The 22157-nt window shown below is 40.9% G+C and overlaps 1 protein-coding gene across 1 annotated transcript in view; it reads left to right on the top strand.

Moving 5' to 3' along the window:
* The window catches only part of znf236 (zinc finger protein 236), a 140328-nt gene that overhangs the window by 11671 nt on the left and 106500 nt on the right, over positions 1 to 22157 (top strand). The window contains 1 exon segment of the mRNA XM_033019066.1: positions 21220 to 21377. Coding sequence (XP_032874957.1) covers positions 21220 to 21377 — 158 coding nt within the window.

The raw sequence follows: 22157 nt of genomic DNA, 5'->3' as shown, positions 1-22157 counted from the left end.
CGCAATACTCCAGGTGTGGTCTCACCAAGACCCTGTACAACTGCAGTAGAACCTCCCTGCTCCTATACTCAAATCCTTTTGCTATGATTACAATTGAGCCATTTATAGTGTATAGATATATGATAAGAATATATTCGGACAGGCTTAACTGATCACCAATGGGACCAGTTTACTGGTGAATTGATGCCTTTTATTTGTTTGCTTTATGTTTGAAGCTAAAATAACAATAAGGGAGGTTTGGGAAAGGGGAAAGTAGAGTGAACATTTATGGGGGAAAAAAAGTTTGGTAATAAATAGTGTCAGGAAAGGGAAGTGGATTTTACGATAACTACATCAGGAAGTTTGGCACAAAACATTTAAAATCGAATTTAATAATATAATGGATCTGATTTAATAGCTGTAACAGGAATCTGGTCACACCAAGAACAATGCTGGGGATTTCTTCCAGAGTGCTGAATGTTTGGAATAGAAATACATGCAAAATGTTAAATACGAGTGCAAAACAGCAGTTTGCTGCAAGACTGTAGTGCAAGATCTGAGGTATGCAAAATAATGTTAAAGTATGATAACAGAATAACTGAATGATCTAGAGTTTAGAGTAGGAATACATGGAGGCACCCATGGGAATGGGATAAGAAGCAGAGGCTGGGTTAAGTCAGATATCAATGGGGAAGAAGCTGCTTTAAAGTCTGGATGTCTGGGCTTTCAAGTTCCTGTATTTTCTCCAAGAAAGTACACGAGAGAAAAGGGAATGGCCAGGCTGTCGAGCATGGTAGACAATTCTCCCAGCCTTCCTGTCGCAATGCTTCGTGAAAATGGACTGGAGGGAAGGAAATGTTAATCTGTGCTGGGCTGGGTTGTGTTCGTGAAAATGCATTGTGAAAATGGGGCTAGCTTTTATCTGTTCACCTGACCTCCCTCTGAATCCACTGCTCAAGTCAACACGTGGAAGTCCTATAAACCTACATGCCTCGGCTGTTGTTTGCTGTAAATGTTGTGGTCCATTATTAGGCACAAAATCAAATATTGGGTTTGGGTTGAAACTGGTTTCTAATTTAAGAGACAGGATAATTTTATAACTATTTTATCAGTGCTAACTGGAATTTGTGTGTATTCTAAAGCTGGAAATTCTGGTAAGATTTATTTAGCTGACCAAATAGTTATTGGAATGTGTAGCAAAGAACTGCAGATACTGGTTTAAACCGAAAGTAGAACAAAAATGCTGGAGTAACTCAGCGGGACATGCAGCATCTCTGGAGAGAAGGAATGGGTGTTGTTTCGGGTTGAGACCCTTTTTCAGACTGATCATAGGAATGAATGTACACGTTTGAACTTAATCCTTACTATTGAACAAATTGTGCAAAATAGACAATTAAACAACCATGGCTAAGTGTTGGACAAAAATGGGAAAAGTAGTTGCAACAAAAAGACCACAACAAGATGCATATTAGCTTAGTATGGCAACTGCTCTGCTCTTGACCATCTGAAAATGCAGAGAGAGTGCAAACCTCCTCTTCTCTGATATGTCGATGAATGTGCTGAGTATGTTCAGCAGTTTCTGTTTTCATTTTTCTTAAATCCCAATGTCACTGTAGGTATAGCAGGGATGTGCATTATTGTTTATCCCTTTTACAGATATTTAATATAAATATTAAAATACCTTTATCAGATTTAACTTCCACATGAAATGGGGATAACTTGCTTCATTGTAGTGAAAATGATTTGATTTTTGGTAAATTGTCTCCAATGAATTTCTTCATTTTATTCAGAACAATTGCTGATAGTTTATCCAAGTATGTATGTTTTTTACACTAAAACATTAGGTATTAAAAACTAATATAAAGCAAATAGAAAGCTGTATATTAGGCATATACATTTTTAATATAAATATCTAGTTTGCCATTTTCTTACACTTATAACAATAAAGGATGCCATTCGATCTATTAGGGTCCGTACAAATTCCCAGGGGGACCTTCCCACTTCCCCTCCAAATACTTTCTGAAGTAGGGTTAGTTTTAATGGTATAGACTTTCAATGTGGTTTGTGACATACAATACCTGCGGTATTTCTAAGCTTTGTTCTAAGGAATTGAATGCAATGAGTGTTTCTAATGTCATTCTTGTACAGGGTATATATAAAAAAAATTGCATCAGGACGTTTGGACAGTGTTTCTTGCCTGGCAAGCATCTACTTGAGTGGTAGATTGCTCTTCAATGTGCATTATATATGTCATTACCCTTGTATTTCAATCCTTTAGGCTGCTTCTCTGCAGTCCTTGGCTGTTTTACTCTCCATGTGGTTTTTAAATCGCTGCACAAGAATTTAAATTGAGTGAAATGAAGAGAAATACTTTTGTTGAAGTTTGGGAGTTGATGACTTGTGAGTAGTAAAATAATGATAAAGGAATGTTTTAATCAGCAATTGATAATGAAACATAAAGGCACACAGTAGGTGGCATAGGGTTTGAGGGGCTGCTGATATTGTTTGTCATATGCTTATATTCAACTCTGCTTTTTGGATGAGGTATTAGAATATTGCATTTGCATGTGCTGGTTTACTGATGTGATTGCTTCAAAATGTCATTTACTTGGCAAACGCATATGAAAGGTGATGAGCGCCGCTGAACTATTTTTCAGTATGGGTTTCATTAAAGTGTGAAATGTCTAATGATTTTTATGATGTACAAATCCTTAATTTCGACGTATCGTTATTTTGTTGAAAATATATGTGACTATGTTTTCACAGATATGTAGGGGGAAGTAGGCTCCGTTCCTACCTTTCCAACAGATCCCACTTCATCTCTCTCCACAACCACACCTCTGCTACAGCCACATTCACTCAAGGCGTTCCCCAAGGCTCCGTACTCGGCCCCCTCCTCTTCATCATCTACATCCTCCCCCTTGGTCAGATACTCCGCCACTTCAACCTGGACTTCCACTGTTACGCTGACGACACCCAGATCTACCTCGGCACCAAATCCTCCTACAACCCCCTCTCTCCCATATCAACTCCTGTTTGTCAGCTATAAAAACCTGGATGCAACATAATTTCCTCAAACTCAACAGCGATAAGACAGAATTCCTCCTCATAGGCTCCAAAGCCACACTCAGCAAAATCAATAACCCCACTCTCACCATCGACGGCACCACTGTCTCCCCATCTCCCCAGGCCCGCAACCTTGGCGTGATCTTTGATTCCACCCTCTCCCTTGAGCCTCACATCCGCCATGTCATTAAAACCTCCTTCTTTCATCTCCGCAACATCGCCAAACTCAGACCCTCTCTCACACCTCCCGCTGCTGAAAGACTCATCCATGCCTTCATCTCCTCCCGACTGGACTACTGCAACTCACTTCTCCTTGGCATCAGCTCCACCTACATCAACCGACTCCAACTGGTCCAGAACGCAGCCGCCCGACTCATCACCCACACCAAATCCTGGCATCGCATCACTCCAGTCCTCAAACAACTTCACTGGCTTCCCATCTCCCACCGGATCAACTACAAAATCCTGATCCTCACCTACAAAGCCCTCCACCATCTGGCCCCCCCATATCTCGCTGACCTCCTCTCCCCCTACCAACCCTCACGGTCCCTCAGATCCACATCAGCCGGTCTCCTCTCCATCCACAAGTCCAACCTCCGCAGTTTTGGGGACAGAGCCTTCTCCAGGGCAGCTCCCAGGCTCTGGAACTCCCTCCCCCAACTGATCCGCAATTCCGTGTCCCTCACCATCTTCCAGTCCCGCCTCAAGACCCATCTCTTCACCTCTGCCTATCCTTAGCCCCACGTCCCCCTCCCTTTTCATCTGTGCATTAATTGCCTCATATTGTGTTTTGTATTGAATTCTGTCTTTACTTTGTGTACTAGTCATGTCTCTACTATTTATTTCATTCCCCTTACATGTTTTTCCTCTACCTGCTAAATTTTTGTAATGTGTCCTTGATACTTTTGAAAGGCGCCCATAAATAAAATTTATTATTATTATTATTAAGTAACAGTCAATTAAATGCCACAGGAATGTATGAAAATGAATATTCAAAAACTTAATCAAAGTGGTGACCTGTGAACATATAAAAGTGGAGGAAGCAGCCGTCCAGTAAAATTCTAACAATCCAATGTTCAGAAATCCTGATAATTTGGCCTGGAGGGTTCAGTTTGGATCCCCAAACCATCTGGCAATCTTTCTGAGAATATCACTGAGGTATTTTAAGCAGCTGGAATTTCTTAGCTACCAGGTCTCGGCTTAAAACGAAATTGGGCAAAACTCCAGAAAACACTAATGCTTGATAGTGGAGGACCAAGAAATAGGGGAGAGACTGAAAACTCTTGCTAGATGTTATCATGATCCCTACGACAGAAAGATATTGAAGATGTTTTGAGAGTTGAATATATATACATTTACTAATATTCATTGAGAATTCTGAGGGAAAGTCAGGTATTTAAATACAGCTCGTGCAGCAGATTGTTCTTCTACCACCTTTGCCCTCTTCCTCAAATCTAATTTTCTTTCCAAATGACACTGACATTTTTCAAGGTCAGTGCCATATGATAGAGGTAGGCTTGGGTGTTAATTTTCAGTTATGGGTATTATAGCAAATCCCGATTTTTGATAAAGTGCACTTTTTAGCAAGGAGCACTAGGTAATGGTCAGCATCAAAGATCTGTGGCTGGTTTCTCCTGCTTCTAGCTATAAAAATGGTTTTGGTAAAGCATATTTTCTATGGCTATTGCAAAAGAGTAAAAGCTTAATCTGAGAATTGGAACAAAAAGGTGACGATCCATACCAAAATCAAATATAATAGTGTAATAAAAAAGAACTGCAGATGCTGGTTTATACCAAAGATTGAATGCTGAAGAAAACTTAGCGGGTCAGGCAGCATCTCTCCAGAAAATGGAAGGGTGATTTTTCGGCTCCGAACCCTTCTTCAGACTGATTGTGGAGGGTGGGGTAATGCAAACTGAGAGCAAGAAAAATCCAGAACAAATCAAGGCCAGCAGCAGATGACCTTGGGCAAGGAGGTTCCCTGATAGCCTTAAAGTTGGCTCGAGATGGTGTGAGCCCAAGAGGGAAACATTGTTCGAACTGGTTAATAGACTTTTAATGGAGGAAAGGGGGAAGAGAGGGGCAGAGGGGAATGTTTGTAGAGGTCACCCAAAATTAGAGAATTCAACGTTCATATGGCCTCGTATTTCGCTTGGGTAGCTTACAACCCAGCGGTCGGAGCGTTGAATTCTCTAATTTTAGATAACTTCTACAAACACTCCCCTTTCTCTTCTCTTCTCTCCCCCCACACCCCTTCATCCACTAAAGGTCTGTTAACCACTAGGCAGAGAAAGGCAGGCATGATGAGGGGGTCAATTAATGTGGAAACTCATTGTTTGAAATGTTTATGTGAGGGAATTATAATCCACATACATAAAATGTAGCTTTTACAGAGTGGTAATTACAACTTGGCAAGTGTTTAATACACTTGTATCTCTTGCAATAAGAAGCACCATTTTCAGAGAATTTGTCAAGCTTTTGTGCTCTCCAGTCAGCGAAAAGACTATCGATGAATGCAATGAAGCCGTCCATAGTGTACAGATACAGGATAAACGGAATAATGTTTTGTGCATGTTAATGTCCGATTAAAGATTGAGGGTCTCCGATGAGGTAGATAGAAACATAGAAAATAGGTGCAGGAGTAGGCTATTCGGCCCTTCGAGCCAGCACTGCCATTTTAAATGATCATGGCTGATCATCCAAAATCAGTATCCCATTCCTGCTTTCTCCCCATTTCCCTTGATTCCGTTAGCCCTCAGAGCTATATCTAACTCTATCCAGATGGTAGTTCAGGGCCGCACTAGTTGGTGATAAGATGGTTCAGTTGCCTGATAACAGCTGGGAAGAAACTTCTCATTTTGTCACTGATTTTTTTTAAATTCCAATGAGGGAGATGTAAATCAGCCCAGCCTACAGATGTAGATGCTGATTCACCGTTTTCCATTTGTGAATTTCCACATTAAAGTACACATGTCCAAGAATCTGGAGGTTGCTGTTTTATGGTATAATAGTGGCAAATGCTGATTAATTTGTTGTCGCTGTCACCACAATATCGAGGCCAATCACTGCTCCCCTTTGATTTTTTAATTTTCTGGGTAACCTGCCTTCATTTGGCTGAGTTTTATTTAAAAGAAATTACAAGATCCAATTGAAGGCAGCATCTAACCAATGTGCTGCACTGTTCTCTCTGGTGCTTACTTACAACTGGTTAACAAAATGTACTGCCAACATTAAGATTCCAACTGGGGCAAATGCTAATTAAAAAGCCAAAAGGATTCTGTTGAATTCTTAATAACTAAACCAGTCCTGAATGAGTTGCAATCTTGCTTTACTGTTCACAGGACCACACAAGCTGCTTTTGACTTTTCTACAATAAGCAAATCAAACGTCAGATTTTAAAATGTGAAGCTCAGATCTTGGCTTGTTTTAGCATTATGCACAAAAGAAGTGGATAACAAAATAGTGAAGTTTTTCATAAATTAACAGAGCAGAGAATTCAGCCTCTTGTGTTTATGCAGGCTCTTTAGCAAAGCTACCAATTAATTGACTATTCACAACATAGCACTGCTTCAGGCTTTCTGTTCCTGTGGTTTTGTGCAGAGTAAGCCTCATGTTTCTTGGAATCAGAATATGTCAATATATCTTGAATGGCTCCAGATTAATCAAGTTATCAGTTCCAATGCTTGAGGGAGCTTGGCTCCACATAAAATTGTTTCCTCGATGTACATATATTTAATTCCTTGTAGCCATTGATATTCCATGGAAGGAAACACCACTCTGTGCCAGATCTCATTGTTTGACGAGGATCTTTGCAATTGTTGTGAAGACTTGATCTGCTGCAGAATGCTAGTGATGGTACCTGTCATGTGGTGAATCACTGTCGAATCTGCAGGATAACTCGAGATATTCAAGAATTCTGTTTTCACACACACTTGGATGACAATTACAATCTTGCTGAGCATAGTGCAGGTACTCACTAGCATTTCTTTACAAACTGCAGCCTGGTGACAAGCTGTAAGAAATGCTAATTTGACTCTTGGCACAGTGTAAGCTTATAAAGATAAGCTAAAAAAGGGAGAGGAGATGGCTCTGGCAGATAATATTAAGGATAATCCCAAGAGATTTTATAAGCCCGAAAAGGGTAACCATAAAGAGACTGGGACCCCTCAGGAATTGAGGCTATCATCTCTGTGTGGAGTCACAGGATATGGGCAAGGTCCTCATCGAGTATTTCTGCTCTCTTTTTACGGTGTAGAAAGACATGAAAGCGGGGGAATTGGGGTAGTCACTGAAAGTGTCTTGAGAGCAGTCAGCATTACGGTCGCAGATGTGCTGAAGGTCCTGACACGTGTCAAAATAAACAAATCTCCCGGGCCTGATCAGATATATCCAAGGACACAGAGAAGTTAGAGGAAATTGCAGGAGCCCTCGCTGAGCGTTATGAGTCGTCGTTAAATACAGGCGAGGTGCTGGAAGACTGGGGGGAGGAAAAATGTTGTACTACTATTCAAGGGCAGCAAGGAAAAGGCTGGAAACTACAGGCAGTGAGCTTAACATCTGTGCTCGGAAAGTTACTAACATGTCCAGTCGGTGGGAGCGCTGCAAGCCGGCAGCCCTGTCAGCAGCGTGTTAGTCTTTTCAACTATTTAAAATTTTTTTTAGTGTGTTTTAATATATGTTTTTGATGTTTCTTTGTGTGTCTTGTGTGGGGGGGTAAGGGGCAAACCGTTTTGGTCCCCTCCTCCACGGAGAGGTGACTTTTTCCATGTCGCCTCCCCTGTAGCCTTACAGCAAGGATCGGTGCCCCCTTTCCCGGAGACGTGCCCGGGGCTTCAGCAGCAGGCGCAGCGCGGACTCTCGGCGTGGAGCGGGCGGGTCCCCGCCGGAGGGGAACGCTCCATTCGCTGGCACGCGGCAGCTTGAAGCCGGGGTCTGCAGAGCTCCAGCTGGCGCGGCGTCTGCAGCCTGGGATCACTCGTGGGGGACCCGGGGAGAAGAAGAAGCTCCGGCCCGCGGCCAACTTCTACCACGGGTGCGGCGTGGACTTACCATCAGGAGCGGGGTCCCTCGCCGGGGATCCCTGGAGGGGAGCTTCGACCGCCGGCCCTGTGGTCTGCGGTGCTTCTGGCTGCGGCGCAAACTTTAAATCTCCGACCGCCGGCCTGCGGCCTACGCCAACTTGAAGCCACGGTCTCCGGTGGGGGAAGCACCGTTTCAGGACTTGGACTTTTTACCTTGTCTGCACATCTGGATGAGGGTTGAGGTCTCGACCACGAGGGGAAATGGAGGAGGACTGGCCAATTTTTGTGCCTTCCACCACAGTAATGAATGCTGTGGTGGCTGTTTGGGTTAAATTTTTTGTGTGTTCTTTTTCATTGTACCGCTGCTGGCAAATTCATTTCACTTGCACTTTATGTGCAATGTGGTTTTGTACGTGAGAGGTTGTGCCTCACAAATCACATTGTGACCATGATGTGACCAAAAAGGGCGATGAAGGCAGATCTGTAGATGTGTACATGGATTTTAGGAAGGCATTTGACAAAGTTCTGCATGTATTCCACAAGGTAGGCTGCTCTGGAAGTTTGGATCCCATGGCAGGGAGAGATAGCTGAATGGATAGAAAATTGGCTTCTGGAAGGAAGCGGAGGGTAATGGTGGAAGGTTGCTTTTCTGACTTGAGGCCTGTGACGAATGGTGTGCCTCAGGGTTCGGTGTTGGGCCCATTGCTGTATGTCATCTATATTAATTATTTGGATGAGAACGTACATGGTATGGTTAGCAAGTTTGCAGATGACACAAAAGTGAGTGGTATTGTAGATAGTGAACATGGTTTGCATTTTGGGAGCACTAGCATGGCAGAACCAACACTGAACAATATGGTTCTGGGGAATGCTGTAGATCAGAGGGATCAATGCGTACTGGTACATAGTTTTTTGAAGGTGGCATCACAGGTAGATAGGGTGGTCAAAAAGTATTTTGGCACATTGGCCTTCATCAGTCAGAGCATTGAGTATAGACGTTGGGAGATCATGTTGCAATTGTATAAGACATTGGTGAGGCCACATTTAGAGTATTGTTCACCATTTTGGGCACCATGTTATAGGAAAGATGTCTGAAGAAGGGTCTCGACTCGAAATGTCACCCATTCCTTCTCTCCAGAGATGTTGTCTGTCCCGCTGAGTTACTCCAGCATTTTGTGTCTATCTTCGATTTAAACCAGCATCTGCAGTTCTTTCCTCCACATAGGAAAGATGTTGTCAAGCTGGAAAGGGTACAGAGAAGATTTACGAGGATGTTGCCAGGACTTGTGGGCCTGAGCAATAAGGAGAGGTTGAGCAGGCTAGAATTCTATTACTGCAAGAGGATGAGGGGTGATCTTATAGAGGTGCACAAAATCATGAGAGGAATAAATCGGGTAGACACAGAGTCGCGCAGAGTAGGGGAATCAAGAACCAGAGGACATAGTTTTAAGGTGAAGGGGGGAAAGATTTAATAGGAATCTGAAACGTAACTTTTCCACACAAACGGTGGTACGTGTATGGAACGAGTTGCCTGAGGAGGTAGTTGAGGCAGGTACTATCGCAACGTTTAGACAGATACATGGATAGGACAGGTTTAGAGGGATATGGACCAAACACAGGCAGGTGGGACTAGTGTAGATGGGACATGTTGGCCGATGTAGGCAAGTTGGGCCGAAGGGCCTGTTTTCACGCTCTACGACTTTTTGATACTCTTTTCTAAAACATTAATCGATACCCAAGGTAAATAGTACTAAGTGAGGATTCTCAGGGAGCAGCTCAGTCATGCAGTTAGGAGAGGTGCTGCCTCACAGCTCCTTATCATGGGATCAATCCTGATTTCAGATGCTGTCTGTTGATGTTTGCACATTCTCTCTGTGCCTGTCGGTTTTCTCTGTCTTATTCGTTTGATATTTGTTTTATTATTATTAAGGAATCTTGTATCAAGTTTCCTCCAGCAAATACTTGGATATCCTTGACCAGAGGAATGTTTGTAATGCGGCAGCAGATTAATACTGGTGCTTTTGCAATTGGCCTGATTGGGTATCATGCCAGTACGTGTTTTGTACATCTGCAATGATATTTAGTATAGGTTTATTTTTAAATATGGTCTGTGAAATATCACACTCAGGATAACTACAAGGTCATTAGCATCCTGAGAAATAATTTATTTTCTGCAATCTGCATTTTTCTCGTATTTTTACAATAGAACACAATAAAAAATATGGTTCTTATCTCCCTCTTGTCATTTTTTGGCTCTTGTACATTTCCCCCCCCCCACAATTAGCACTAGTTACATAGATGTACAATAGAATGAGTGGCAATAGGGCGGCATGGTGGCGCAGCGCTAGAGTTGCAGCCTTACAGCGAAGGCTCGGCGACCCGGGTTCGATCCCGACTACGGGTGCTGTCTGTACGGAGTTTGTACATTCTCCCTGTGACATGCGTGGGTTTTCTCCGAGAATTTCGGTTTCCTCCCACATTCCAAAGACGTGCAGGTATGTAGGTTAATTGGCTTGGTAAATGTAAAAATTGTAAATGTAAAAATGTAAAAATAGGATAGTGTTAATGTGCATGGATCGTTGGTCGGCACGGACCCGATGGGTCAAAAGGACCTGTTTCAGCGCTGTATCTCTAAACTAAACTTTAAATGTTTTCCTTTGGAAGATGGTCTGGTTGCCTGTTAGTTTTCTTTTTAGTTTTTGTAAGTTCTCCAAAGCCTGAGGATTTCCATCTTCACAAAACAAATGGAGCTGTCCAATATAGAATAAACATTTAAAAAAAATGAGAACATCTCTGAGATGTCTGCCGAGGGGTAATAGAACACAGATTAGACATTTTAACAGGTGTGTCTGGCTGATATATGATTTCACTTATACATAGCTTCTATTGAAAATTAAAAGCCTTCCATTATCTCTGCACATGCATCGCTCAGAGTTTCGACCCTTTGACATATGTGCATCACAACCATCGTACTTAAACGAATAGTATACAATTCTTGTTCTTGTCCCACTTTTTGTGCTGTAAATTGTCAAAGAAAACGCAAAATCCCCAAACAGCACCCTTGAACATCAGTATTTCAGTGTCATTCAGTGCAAGATGTAAATGATCACAACAGTTAAGTTATTAGAATCGTATTAATTGTTTTAGAGCACTCTGAATGCCACTGTAGCGTATGAGGAAGTGAAATAATTTTGGGATCATTAAGGATGGCAGTGAAATTATGAAGTTGACATTGTTCTGGTTCACTTGTGTCCTTCCCAGAAGGAAATCTTCTGTCTCCATCCATCAAATTGGTGGATTCTTAACCGTCTTCTGAAATGGCTGCTTGCTGTGTAGCTCAAATGGTTCAATGGTTTTTTTTTAATTGTCATGTGTACCAAAGGTCCAGTGAAATACATGTTTTGCATATGGATCAGTGCAATAGATCACTCAAGATCAATCAGGAATGGACAATAAATGTTGACAAAGCAGCCAACGTCTGATTTAATTTTTTAGAAACTATTATTCTAAAGATGTGCGTTGATGGGTACACATTGGATTGATTGGCGATGATGAAATTATGGTACATCTGGATTCAGTAGCTTTATTTCTGTTGAATACCAGATGTTTAAGCATCGACTGGTGACCATGCATATTCCCTGGCACTGACTAAAACAATATCTAGGCTGGTATTGTATTATTGATTTTTTTTCCTTAACTGAAGAAGGTTGATTGACAACTCCATTCAATCTTGAAGACCACTTGCTGAAGACTGAAGCCCTATAATTCTTGAGAGATCCTCACCACTGGCAGTTCTTCATTGACCACTAATTAGTAAGCGCCTATGACAGCTTCACCTTGCACACTAAAATCAGTTAGCTGGGATCTGCTGCAGGTTCAGCAACTCCATTCATTTCAATGAACAGCTGCAAATTTCACTGTACCATAATTGGTACATGTGACAATTAAATTAAATCTTGAAGTAGAGGGTCAATTTCAAGTAACACAGTACATTTTTTTTTTTTTTTAGCTGAATAAATTTAAATATATTCAGTTCTGCTACAACGTTATGGTTGTGTTCTTAACCAACTTTGTGTTATAGCAAATTGTGTTATGAAAACAAGTATGTCAATGGGGAAAAGGGGGTTAGGAGCTGGAGATTTCAGACTGGCAGTGAATGTTATTATTGGACAGTGGCTCAGCTGGTAGAGCTGCTGCCGCCTCACAGCGTCAGAAACCTGAGTTTGATCCTGACCTCGGGTGATGTCTTTATGGGATTTGCACGTTCTCCCTGTGACTGGGTTTCATCCAGATGCTCTAGTTTCCTTCCACATCCAAAAGGTGTACAGGGTTGTAGGTTAACTGGCCTCTGTAAATTGCCCCTAGTGCTTTGGAGTGGATGAGAAAGTGGATAATGTTGAACTAGTGTGAAAATGTGATCGACGGTTGGCACGGATTCTGTGGGCCGAAGGGCTTGTTTCTATGCTGTATATTGCAGTCTTTTAATCAATCAAAGATTCCCACCGGATTTTCAAAAATAAAGATGTTTTAAACAGTTGTAAGTTTATTTTTGTTACTCCAAGCTAAAAAATTACTAAAGGCTGTATGTCACATTGTTTAATAGCGTATCATTGCGCAAGTGTCAATAGAAGTGAATGGTTGTCAATTTTACTGGCTGTCCGTGTTGAAACCAGCAGCTGTGTTTTGAAGAGACATTGATGTGTATGGAAACAACAATTGTTCCCTAGACTTCATTTTAAACAGGACTTTTAATCTGTCTGTCGATCTTCAAAGTAACTTTTAAGTGATCTCTAGTTCCTGATCCCAATTGCATTATAACCAAGTTCAAGTTCACGTTTATTGCCAGTTGCCCCAAACACTGGCCACCGAATGGTGAACGATGTCTGATTGACCTGGATGATGACACGTTGGCCTGGCTCGCCTCAACGGAGCTGCAGGTCTAAAAGACATACGACAGAAGAAGAAGCCACATACACCAATTATGGTACAGTGGAATTTGATTTACCTGCAGCCACACAATTAAAAAGAGCACAATACACAATAGAATGCATTATGGACATCCACCACAGTGGAATCAACATTCTTCACTGTGGTGGAAGGCAATAACGTTCAGTTTAGTCCTCCTGCTTTGATCATCCGTGGTCGGGGCCATGAACCCTCCGCAGTCGCCGCTACGGATGGCCTGATGTACAGGCTCTCTCGTCGGGCTGCTCTGGACGGATGGACACTGCGGCTTGGAGGTCCCGAATTGGCCGCTTCCTACCGGAGACCGGCATCACGATGTTATAGGCGGCAGGCCAGCGGTCGGAGCTCTTCTCCGGCGATCCCCGGCAGGGGATCCCAGACTCTGCGATGGAAAAGTCCACGCTGCGCCCGCTGCTGAAGCTCTGGGCTCGACTACGGGAAAGGCCGCTCCAATCCAAGCTAGGTCGCGAGGGAGGGCGAAAATGCGACTAGGAGAAATATCGCATTCCACCGAGGTAAGTAACTGAAAAACAGTTTTCTCCCTTCCCCGCCCCAACCCTCCCACATTAAAACACACTTTTAGACATACTGAAAACAAAAAGAAAATCGAAAGGACGAACAGCTGCTGGCGAGGCTGCCGGCTCGCGGCGCCACCTGATGGACTTTTGACCCATATAATACAAATAGTGTTCTCTAATTCATGATTTGCATTACACCCAAATAGTGTTATGGAAACACCTTTATAGAAGAACTACTTGTATATAATTGTTGCCTTCTACATATTTAAGTATGCTTTTAATTACGGAGCACTTTTAAACATTAACTTTTGATGCACTTTATTTTTAATCTTTTTTTAAATAAGATGATTACATTTATTTTCATGTTTTGGACTATTAATAGCAGAAATTTTAAGTCTTGACAGCTGGTGAACTTGGTGATTTTCAAACATTGATACACAAGAGACAGCAGATGATAGAATGTTGAGCAAAAATACAAAACTCAGCTGGTCAGCCAGCATCTGTGCAGGGAAGTGCACAGACAATGGGACGTCATCTGTCCATTTCCTACACAAATACTGCCTGACTCGCTGAATTCCTCTGGCCATTTGTTTTATTTTGGTTTCAAAAGTTGCTTAGCTGACCAATAGATCTCTTCTTTACGTAAAACTCTTTTCAGACGTGTTTTAAGCTCCAATTAGTTTTGTCCAGTAGTGGATTTGAGCAGAACCTGGCAAGAATGCAGTGCGTTTTGGCAATTGATTATATCTTTCAAAACAAGCCAAGATTAGGGGCTATATTTGTCGACAGTACTTGAAACAGCAATGGCCTTTAATAAAATTAATACGTCAGAGGCAGAAAATATTTATTTGTCTAAGATCTTTTTAAGAAACTAGTGAAATTACGAAAAGGAATCGGTGTTTAATTTTCAGTCTGAAATGAAAATAACAGCTAGAAGAGATGATGAACAACTGAATTAATATTGCTTGCTTTTCACTATTGCCCAAGAGTCAAAATTAATCCCAGTTGTACTATTTACAGAAGCACAAAGAGCCTTGGACCAGACAGATGCTGTATTTCATCTGAGTTGGCTGTTTCTAACCATGCAGCAGCATAAATCTGATACACCTCTCATCACACAAAAAAATGTTGAAATAGCTTTTAATTAAAAATGGGGCAACTAGTAATTTATCAGACAAAGCGAGGTAAACCTGGGTTAGTTCTCGTTCCACTAATTCTTTTGTTTCTAGGGCTTTCTGCAGTTGCTTACAATTTTTGACATGTTATTAGAATAATCTTCATGCATTTAATTGCTTGCCATATTAGTCATAGTTATTGTGGCTATTGATACACGGTTTTCAACAAAAAATTGGTTAACTTGGTCTGTATCAATAGCACAAAGAATTGAGAAGCAAGCGACTGAATTGGTTGGTGTCAACACTATTTTTCAGTGAATTTTTCACTGGCAACAATCCAGCCATTCTTTAGTGTTAACACTCCTCTATGGAGACCAAAGCACATAATCAAAGCTGAAACTCAAGTTCAATGCTGATGCTGTGCTTAGCTGTCGGCTATTTCTCAAGCAGGGCTTCAAGTCCCTGCAAATGGATGCTAAGGATTTCGTACCACTTCTTCAGTGATGATCAGAGGGTTATCCTGATGTTCTGCCAATATTTATCCTCTATTCAATATCAATAGGATGGATGTTCTGATTATTTGCAAATCTATTTGTCCTTCCCAACCCCTTCTCAGCTGGCCTGGTGTTCAGAGTGGTGTGGTTAATTTTGCTTTCACACTACACTTTAATCTGTAATTAATGTATCCAAATTGTGTGCAAGAATCCTTGCTTTTCTCTGGCAATTTAATGTTTATTGTCTGTGCACATAGCCACTTGTGTCAAACTGGTCGATTTAAAGATTAAAAATGTATGAAAGCCTTGCACAAGTAGAAAAGGCAGGCATGTGTCCAATCAACCAACTCTGACGGAAACTCTAGGGTAACATGGCCTGCAGTTGTGATCCAAGCAAATCCTAATACAGACGATACGATGCATAAGTGTTTTTTGACCAAACTACACTTTGCCAAGTGTAACGTACAAAGCTGATGGATGCCTGTAATATTTTCAGCGTCACTTTTTATTAGTGCTGCACTGTGCACATATTTTTTGATATGCTACTTTATTTTTGAGAAAGAAAATCAATAGAGCAACCTTATACATTTTCTTTGCTCCATTAGACCTGAGTGACAGCATAGCTATAAGAATTCTGTATATTGTTGGTTGATTGTGGGCTTTGCGGGAAAACTCACCGTGATGCACCTTGTACAATACTGCTTTAGGTGAAAAATGTAATTAGCCATAGGAATAGTAGGACGTTAGCCACTTGAATCATTTCTATCATTTGATAAGACTACATATGGCTGAATTGTAATATAACATCGTAGACGTGCTAAATAATATTGTGGAATTTATGAAAGAGCATTCAATGCCTCATTTTGACGACTGATAAATTGAGCCTCTAGCAGTGTAACACTCCCTCGGTATTGCACTAAAGAATCAACCTAGACTTGTGCTGAAGTATCTAGAATGGAGCTTGCATCCGCAGTCATCTGACTTGAATGGAGCATAACTAATTGAACTGTTGCTGAGATTGATGAAGCGTATTTATTTTGAATTGTCAACTGGTTTTATGAAACATTATTAATGTATGCTGCCAATTGTCCCACGGATGTTCTAAATGTATTTACAGAATAACTCTGTTTCAAATATGTTCCACGAAATGAAATACGGAAAGTAATTTTCAAGAAAGGCTATTTTTATATTGGGGAAATTTGTCAATTATAGTCTTTGGACTCTTTTAGAATAAATTGGCTAGACCAACATTTTCAAGTGACAGGTTCAATGCATCAATATATCATAAAAAATTGTCATTACAGTCTGTGAGTGAGTGATCATTTTGAAATAAATTACACGTGTCTGATTTGCCTTGCCTTTGAAGAATTCATGGCTCCTTACATTGTTGGGTTGTTAATCTACCAAATTACTATGATATAATACCCCAAATGATGTGAGGATTGAGGACCGGCAAAGCCCACTTCATCTGAAAGGTTTAATGATAGAAATAACCATATAATTAATATTTCATCTGATGAAACTCAAAAGCTTTGGCTCAATTAACAGTGGACAAATACATAGGCTGTAAAATTGAAGAGACGCGTAGAACTGAGTATTACAGTGCAATGATATTGTCCTTTATTTTGAAGTAAGTGTATTTTAAACCTCTTTATTTATTTACTTTTGGTCTATTTGGAACCGTGGACCGCGACTTAACCCCCAATCCCTCTCAGCTGTGTTGGGGACATGTGGCTTTAATAATTGTAGGGTAATTGTAAGATGATTTAGTTAGAAAGTCCACAAAAGATCGTAAAGATAAATTAAGAAAAACATACACGGCACAGTAGTCCTGGGGATTCCTTGGGGTAGCCTCAATTTAAGAGGAGTGGACGATGATGTTATCAAGCATTTTATTGCGATGGGTTGGGGGTGCATATTGTACAAAGTGTGAACAAGTGAGTCATTCATTCAAAAAGCTTGGTATCCGTTGCTCTTGGTTAATAGAGCATTGCTGTTGTATTGACTTTTTGCTGCACTTAATTTAAACATGTATGTAGCAGAAGCTGATACTGTCTCTTGGGACCTTGTTCGACCGTAAATGTTTCTGCGAGAACTCCGATAACCAATTTGTCCTTATACCATCTTATTTCAATTTGTGAAAATATTGAATTTTCAGCAAAGTTGAAGAGAAATTTGTGGTATCAACATTTTACCACCATTTTACCACATTTTGCACTATGAAATTAAATTGAATTTATTTGAATTTTGATGGAGGTAATAAGTTTAAAAGCTTGAAGCAATTGTAACTGAATTTTATTAAGTAGCCTTTTCTCTTGTCTTTATACATTACTCTTAATGTTGAATTTGTACCTTGATGCATGTATTGAGTGATGAAGAAATTAAGATTATGGACTTAGAAGGGATGTATTAGTTTGTGTGATCAAAAGGTAATATTAGGTGAGATAGTTGAAGGGGAAAAAGTAGAATTGTGTTGAAGATGGGATTTTCTGTATGGGACTATGGCAGCTGGATACCCTGGACCAGCTGTTTGATGAGCGTTCTGAGCTGTTTGGTAGGGGAGCAGTAATTGCGGGTTCAAGCCAAATTTGAGACGCAACCCCAAAATGAAGGGTGACAATCCATTGCAGTACTGAGCCAGTGCAGCACCGAGGTAATATGCTAAAAGTCCATCATAGGCTCGTTCCCTCCATCCAGTCCCTCTTCATGGTGTGTAGCATCAGGAAGATAGGAAATATCGTCAAGAATACCTGCAACCCTGGCCATTTTTCCTCATCTGGGAGAAAATAAAGGAGCTTGAAAGCCTGGGTGTCCAGACTTAAGAACAGCTTATTCCCTGCTGTTATCAGACTTCTGAAGCAGTCACTTCCATCAGTGAGGCGCTGCCATTTATTCTTATTCCTAACTCTAGCTCATTCATGTATTTCATGATTACATTTTAACCTTTTATTGAACTAGGTCAGATTGAATACAATCTTTGCATCATTCTGTTGTTTTGCATTTATTGTAATTTATAGTCAATCTATTATTACCATGTATACTGTTTATTTTGAGTTTAAGTGAGCAAGGAATTTCATTGCATTCTGGTGTATATGACAATAAATTAAACTGAGTCATGTGGAAACAGGCCCTTCGGCCCAACTCGCCCACACTGCCACAATGTCCCAGCTACACTAGTCCCACTTGCCTGCGCTTGGTCCATATCCCTCCAAACCTGTCCTATCCATGTACACAGTCTGAAGAAGGGTTTCGGCCCGAAACGTCGCCTATTTCCTTCGCTCCATAGATGCTGCTGCACCCGCTGAGTTTCCCCAGCAATTTTGTGTACCCTATCCATGTACCTGTCTAACTGTTTCTTAAACAATGGGATAGTCCCAGCCTCAACTACCTCCTCTGGCTGCTTATTCCATACACCCACCACCCTTTGTGTGAAAATGTTACCCCTTGGATTCCTATTAAATCTTTTCCCCTTCACCTTGAACGTATGTCCTCTGATCCTTGCCAGTTGCCAGTTTTTCAGGCGACTGCCGGCAACTTGACAGTCGCCTGAAAAATCGCCCAAGTGGGACAGGTCCATAAGAGCTATCTTTTGGAACACAGATTTTTGTCGAGTGTGGAGGGCTTTTGAAGATATAAAAGCAGTGACGAAAATACTTATCTTCATGCTATGAAGTTTTTCTTTTCTATTAATTTAAATCTGTAATCCAACCTCTGTTGGGTTAAGAGTGAATTTCAGTTAATTATATTTGTCAGTGTTACATTAATGAAAATATCACAATAAAGAATCTATTGATTGACAGGTCAGGTTATGCTGTTTAATTCTTGTCATACTGATGGAAGTGGCAGTGCTCTCTTTAGTTACAGAATTATTGAGCAAAGCTGTTAATGTGGGGTAGTGATGTACAATGTATTGCTCTTGTGCCACATTCATCTTGGTAAATGGTTCCATTTGGTCTGTCTGAATTTAACATAGAACATAGAAAAGTATCGCACGGGAACATGTTCTAAGCCCACGATGCTTGTGCCTATCATAATGTCAAGATAAGCTAATCTCATCTGCCTACACATGATCTATACCCTTACATTTGCAGCATATCCATGTGTCTATCTAAAAGCCTCTTAAACAGCACTATCATTTATGCCTCCACCACCACCACCCCTGGCAGTGGTAAAAAAAAAATTGCGCTGCACATCCCCTTTAAATTTTGTCCTCTTCGCCTTAAAGCTATACCCTCTAATCTTTGACATTTCCACTTTAGGGAAAAAAGTTCTGACTGTCCAGCTACGTCCCTTCTAATTTTATGTACTTCTATCTCAAAACTTAACTGCTCTGTCAGTTAGTTACGCCACTGTCCACAGGCTGCCAAAGCTATAAACACTGTTGAAGCGCCAAATGTCTCTGACAATTGCAAATATTAATATAATTAAAAGAAGAATCAAAGTATTTTGTTTAAAAATAGAATTAGTAATTCAAACACCTCATGTAGAAAACTTTTAACTTAAATGTTTTTGGGTATATTGTTTTAACAACTGAATTAAATATTTTGAACAGCTCAACCAATGTATAAATCATAAGGTGTCTGAAACAGGGCCTGACTTTCTCCACCTTCTTCCTGGTGCCGATCGCCACCAAAGCATCCTCGGCATAACTGCTAGAAAATTGCAGGACATTAATGCTCTTTCACTTCACTCGCTCCATGAGCTTAATGCAAGGTTTTTTTGATATAGAGCCTGAACTTCACTGGTAAGATCAAACAATACAACAAGAGCAGCAGGCCACGTGATGCTGGTGTATACCGATGATAGACACAAAATACTGGAGTAACTCAGCAGGTCAGACAGCATCTCTTGAGAAAAAGAATAGGTGACGTTTCGTCTGAAGTGGGGTTTGGACCCAAAATGTCACTTATTGTTTTTTCTCCAGACATGCTGCCTGGCCCTCGAGCGTTCCCAGATCTCCAATATGATCATGGTTGATCTGCCATGGACCTTGTTTCTTCTCTGCCAATATGTCCTAAATCCTTTGATTTTTGTTTTGTCATAAATGTATCTACCTCTTCTTTAAATTCCTTCAATGATCTATCCTCAAATCCCTCATTCAGAGTATTTCAAATAATACAGATCTAGCTTATTTAACTACTTGCAATAGGACAATTCTCTCATTGCAGTAATTAGCTTACTTGAACTATAGCAGTGTCTGGGTTCCATGATGGCTCTGTTACTGAAAACAGTCCATTAGCTGATTTTTCCATGACAGAAACTTCTGTTTTCTATAGTTGCCAATATCTAATGACTGTGCACTTTCTATAATTTTCATTGAATAATTACCATAGCACTAACAATAATTAAAATAATGGAAAGTATACGGTATACAATCATTATTGAATGCCATGTAGCATTTTAACACTGGCTTTAAAGGATTTGTCAGAGGATTTGTGAAAAGTTGTATTTTTGTAAGTCAGGCCATTTGTAACCCATGGAGACCTTGCACTTCCTTTGCCTGTATATCCCTTATTATAGGTCCAAAAACTCAGCTAAATATTCAATATACTGTACACTAGAGGAGGTATTTGAGGCAGGTACAATAACAACATTTAAAAGATACTTGGGCAGGAACATGAATAGGAAAGGTTTAGATGGATATGGGCCAAATGCTGGCTATTGGGATTAGCTTTGATGGGACATCTTGGTCGGCATGGACAAGTTAGGCTGAAGGGCCTATTTCCGTGCCGTGTAACTCTATGATTCAATATAATATGTTTGTACATCCAACTGGTCAATACATTTATAGAGGTGTTAGAGAATACAAAATAATATGTAATTGGTGTGAAATGCAGATCAGAGCTGTTTGCTGAGAATTGAAGCCAAAAGGGGAAAATTGGTGAATCCAAAGAGTTGCAGATGCTAGAATCTGGAGCAAAACATAAACTGCAGAAAGAACTGAGAAATGTTAGAAATGCCTTTGAGAGAGTAAAACTAGGTTAATGTTATGATTAAAGCTGTGTGAGCACCAATGCTTGAGCTTTGTCTTGCTAATCTTTTATTTCCTTTCCTTTTATAGATAACTTACTGGAACTGAGTGCAGACAATGCAAATGGGTTTCTCGAGTCCCAAGATACTCAGTACCGAGATGCTCATAAATGTGATGTCTGTTTCCAAACGTTTTCCAAGTACAATCAATTACAGCGCCACTTACGGGAACATGAGGAAAATGACAAGGTAAGCTCACTTCTTTCTGAACCTTCAAAAGTTTGAACAATTGAGGGCCTCCTAATTAAAATAATCACATCAATATTTTCATAACACTAATTGGATATAATGCAAATGATGACTTTAAAACACAAGTTGCTTTATAACACCATTTCGATCGGGTACTATAAAACCACTTAAGGGCCTGTCCCACAGGCGGTTTTGTAGGCGACTGTCATAGTCGTAGCAGGTCGCCGAATAACCGGCGACCGAACCCCCCGACGACAACGTCTACAACAGTCTACCACCTAGTCGACGTTAAGCTACGGCAAGCTACCGACAACCGGCGACTCATTATGACGACCACCTACGACAACCTACGACCACACAGGCGACAACCGAAGTCAACCTACATCCACCCGCAACAAGCTACGATCCTGTTGGCGACAACTGAAGACAATTCAGTTGCCGGTACCTGTTGATGTAAGTAGTCGCCAATGGAACTCAACAAAGTCAGCACCGGCAGCAACCTACGTCACCTGGCGACAACCTATGACAGCATCTACGTCAGGAGAAGTCACCCTACGCTCATTAGCGTCAACCCACTATCGTCGACTGTCATTGAAAATTTTTGAACGTTAAAAATCCAGCGGCGACCAGAAAGACGCTACGACTCTTTGGGTGACTGAGGAGACTACTCACGACCATACAGGCGACCATGTGGCGACAGCCTAGTCGCCTAAAAAATAGCCAACGTGGGACAGGCCCTTTAAGAGTTGTTTTGGAAATTGACAAGCAGAAGGAAAAAAA

Source organism: Amblyraja radiata, chromosome 4, assembly GCF_010909765.2.
Source record: "Amblyraja radiata isolate CabotCenter1 chromosome 4, sAmbRad1.1.pri, whole genome shotgun sequence".
Lineage (NCBI taxonomy): Eukaryota > Metazoa > Chordata > Chondrichthyes > Rajiformes > Rajidae > Amblyraja > Amblyraja radiata.
This window is presented reverse-complemented; position numbering and strand designations above follow the sequence as displayed.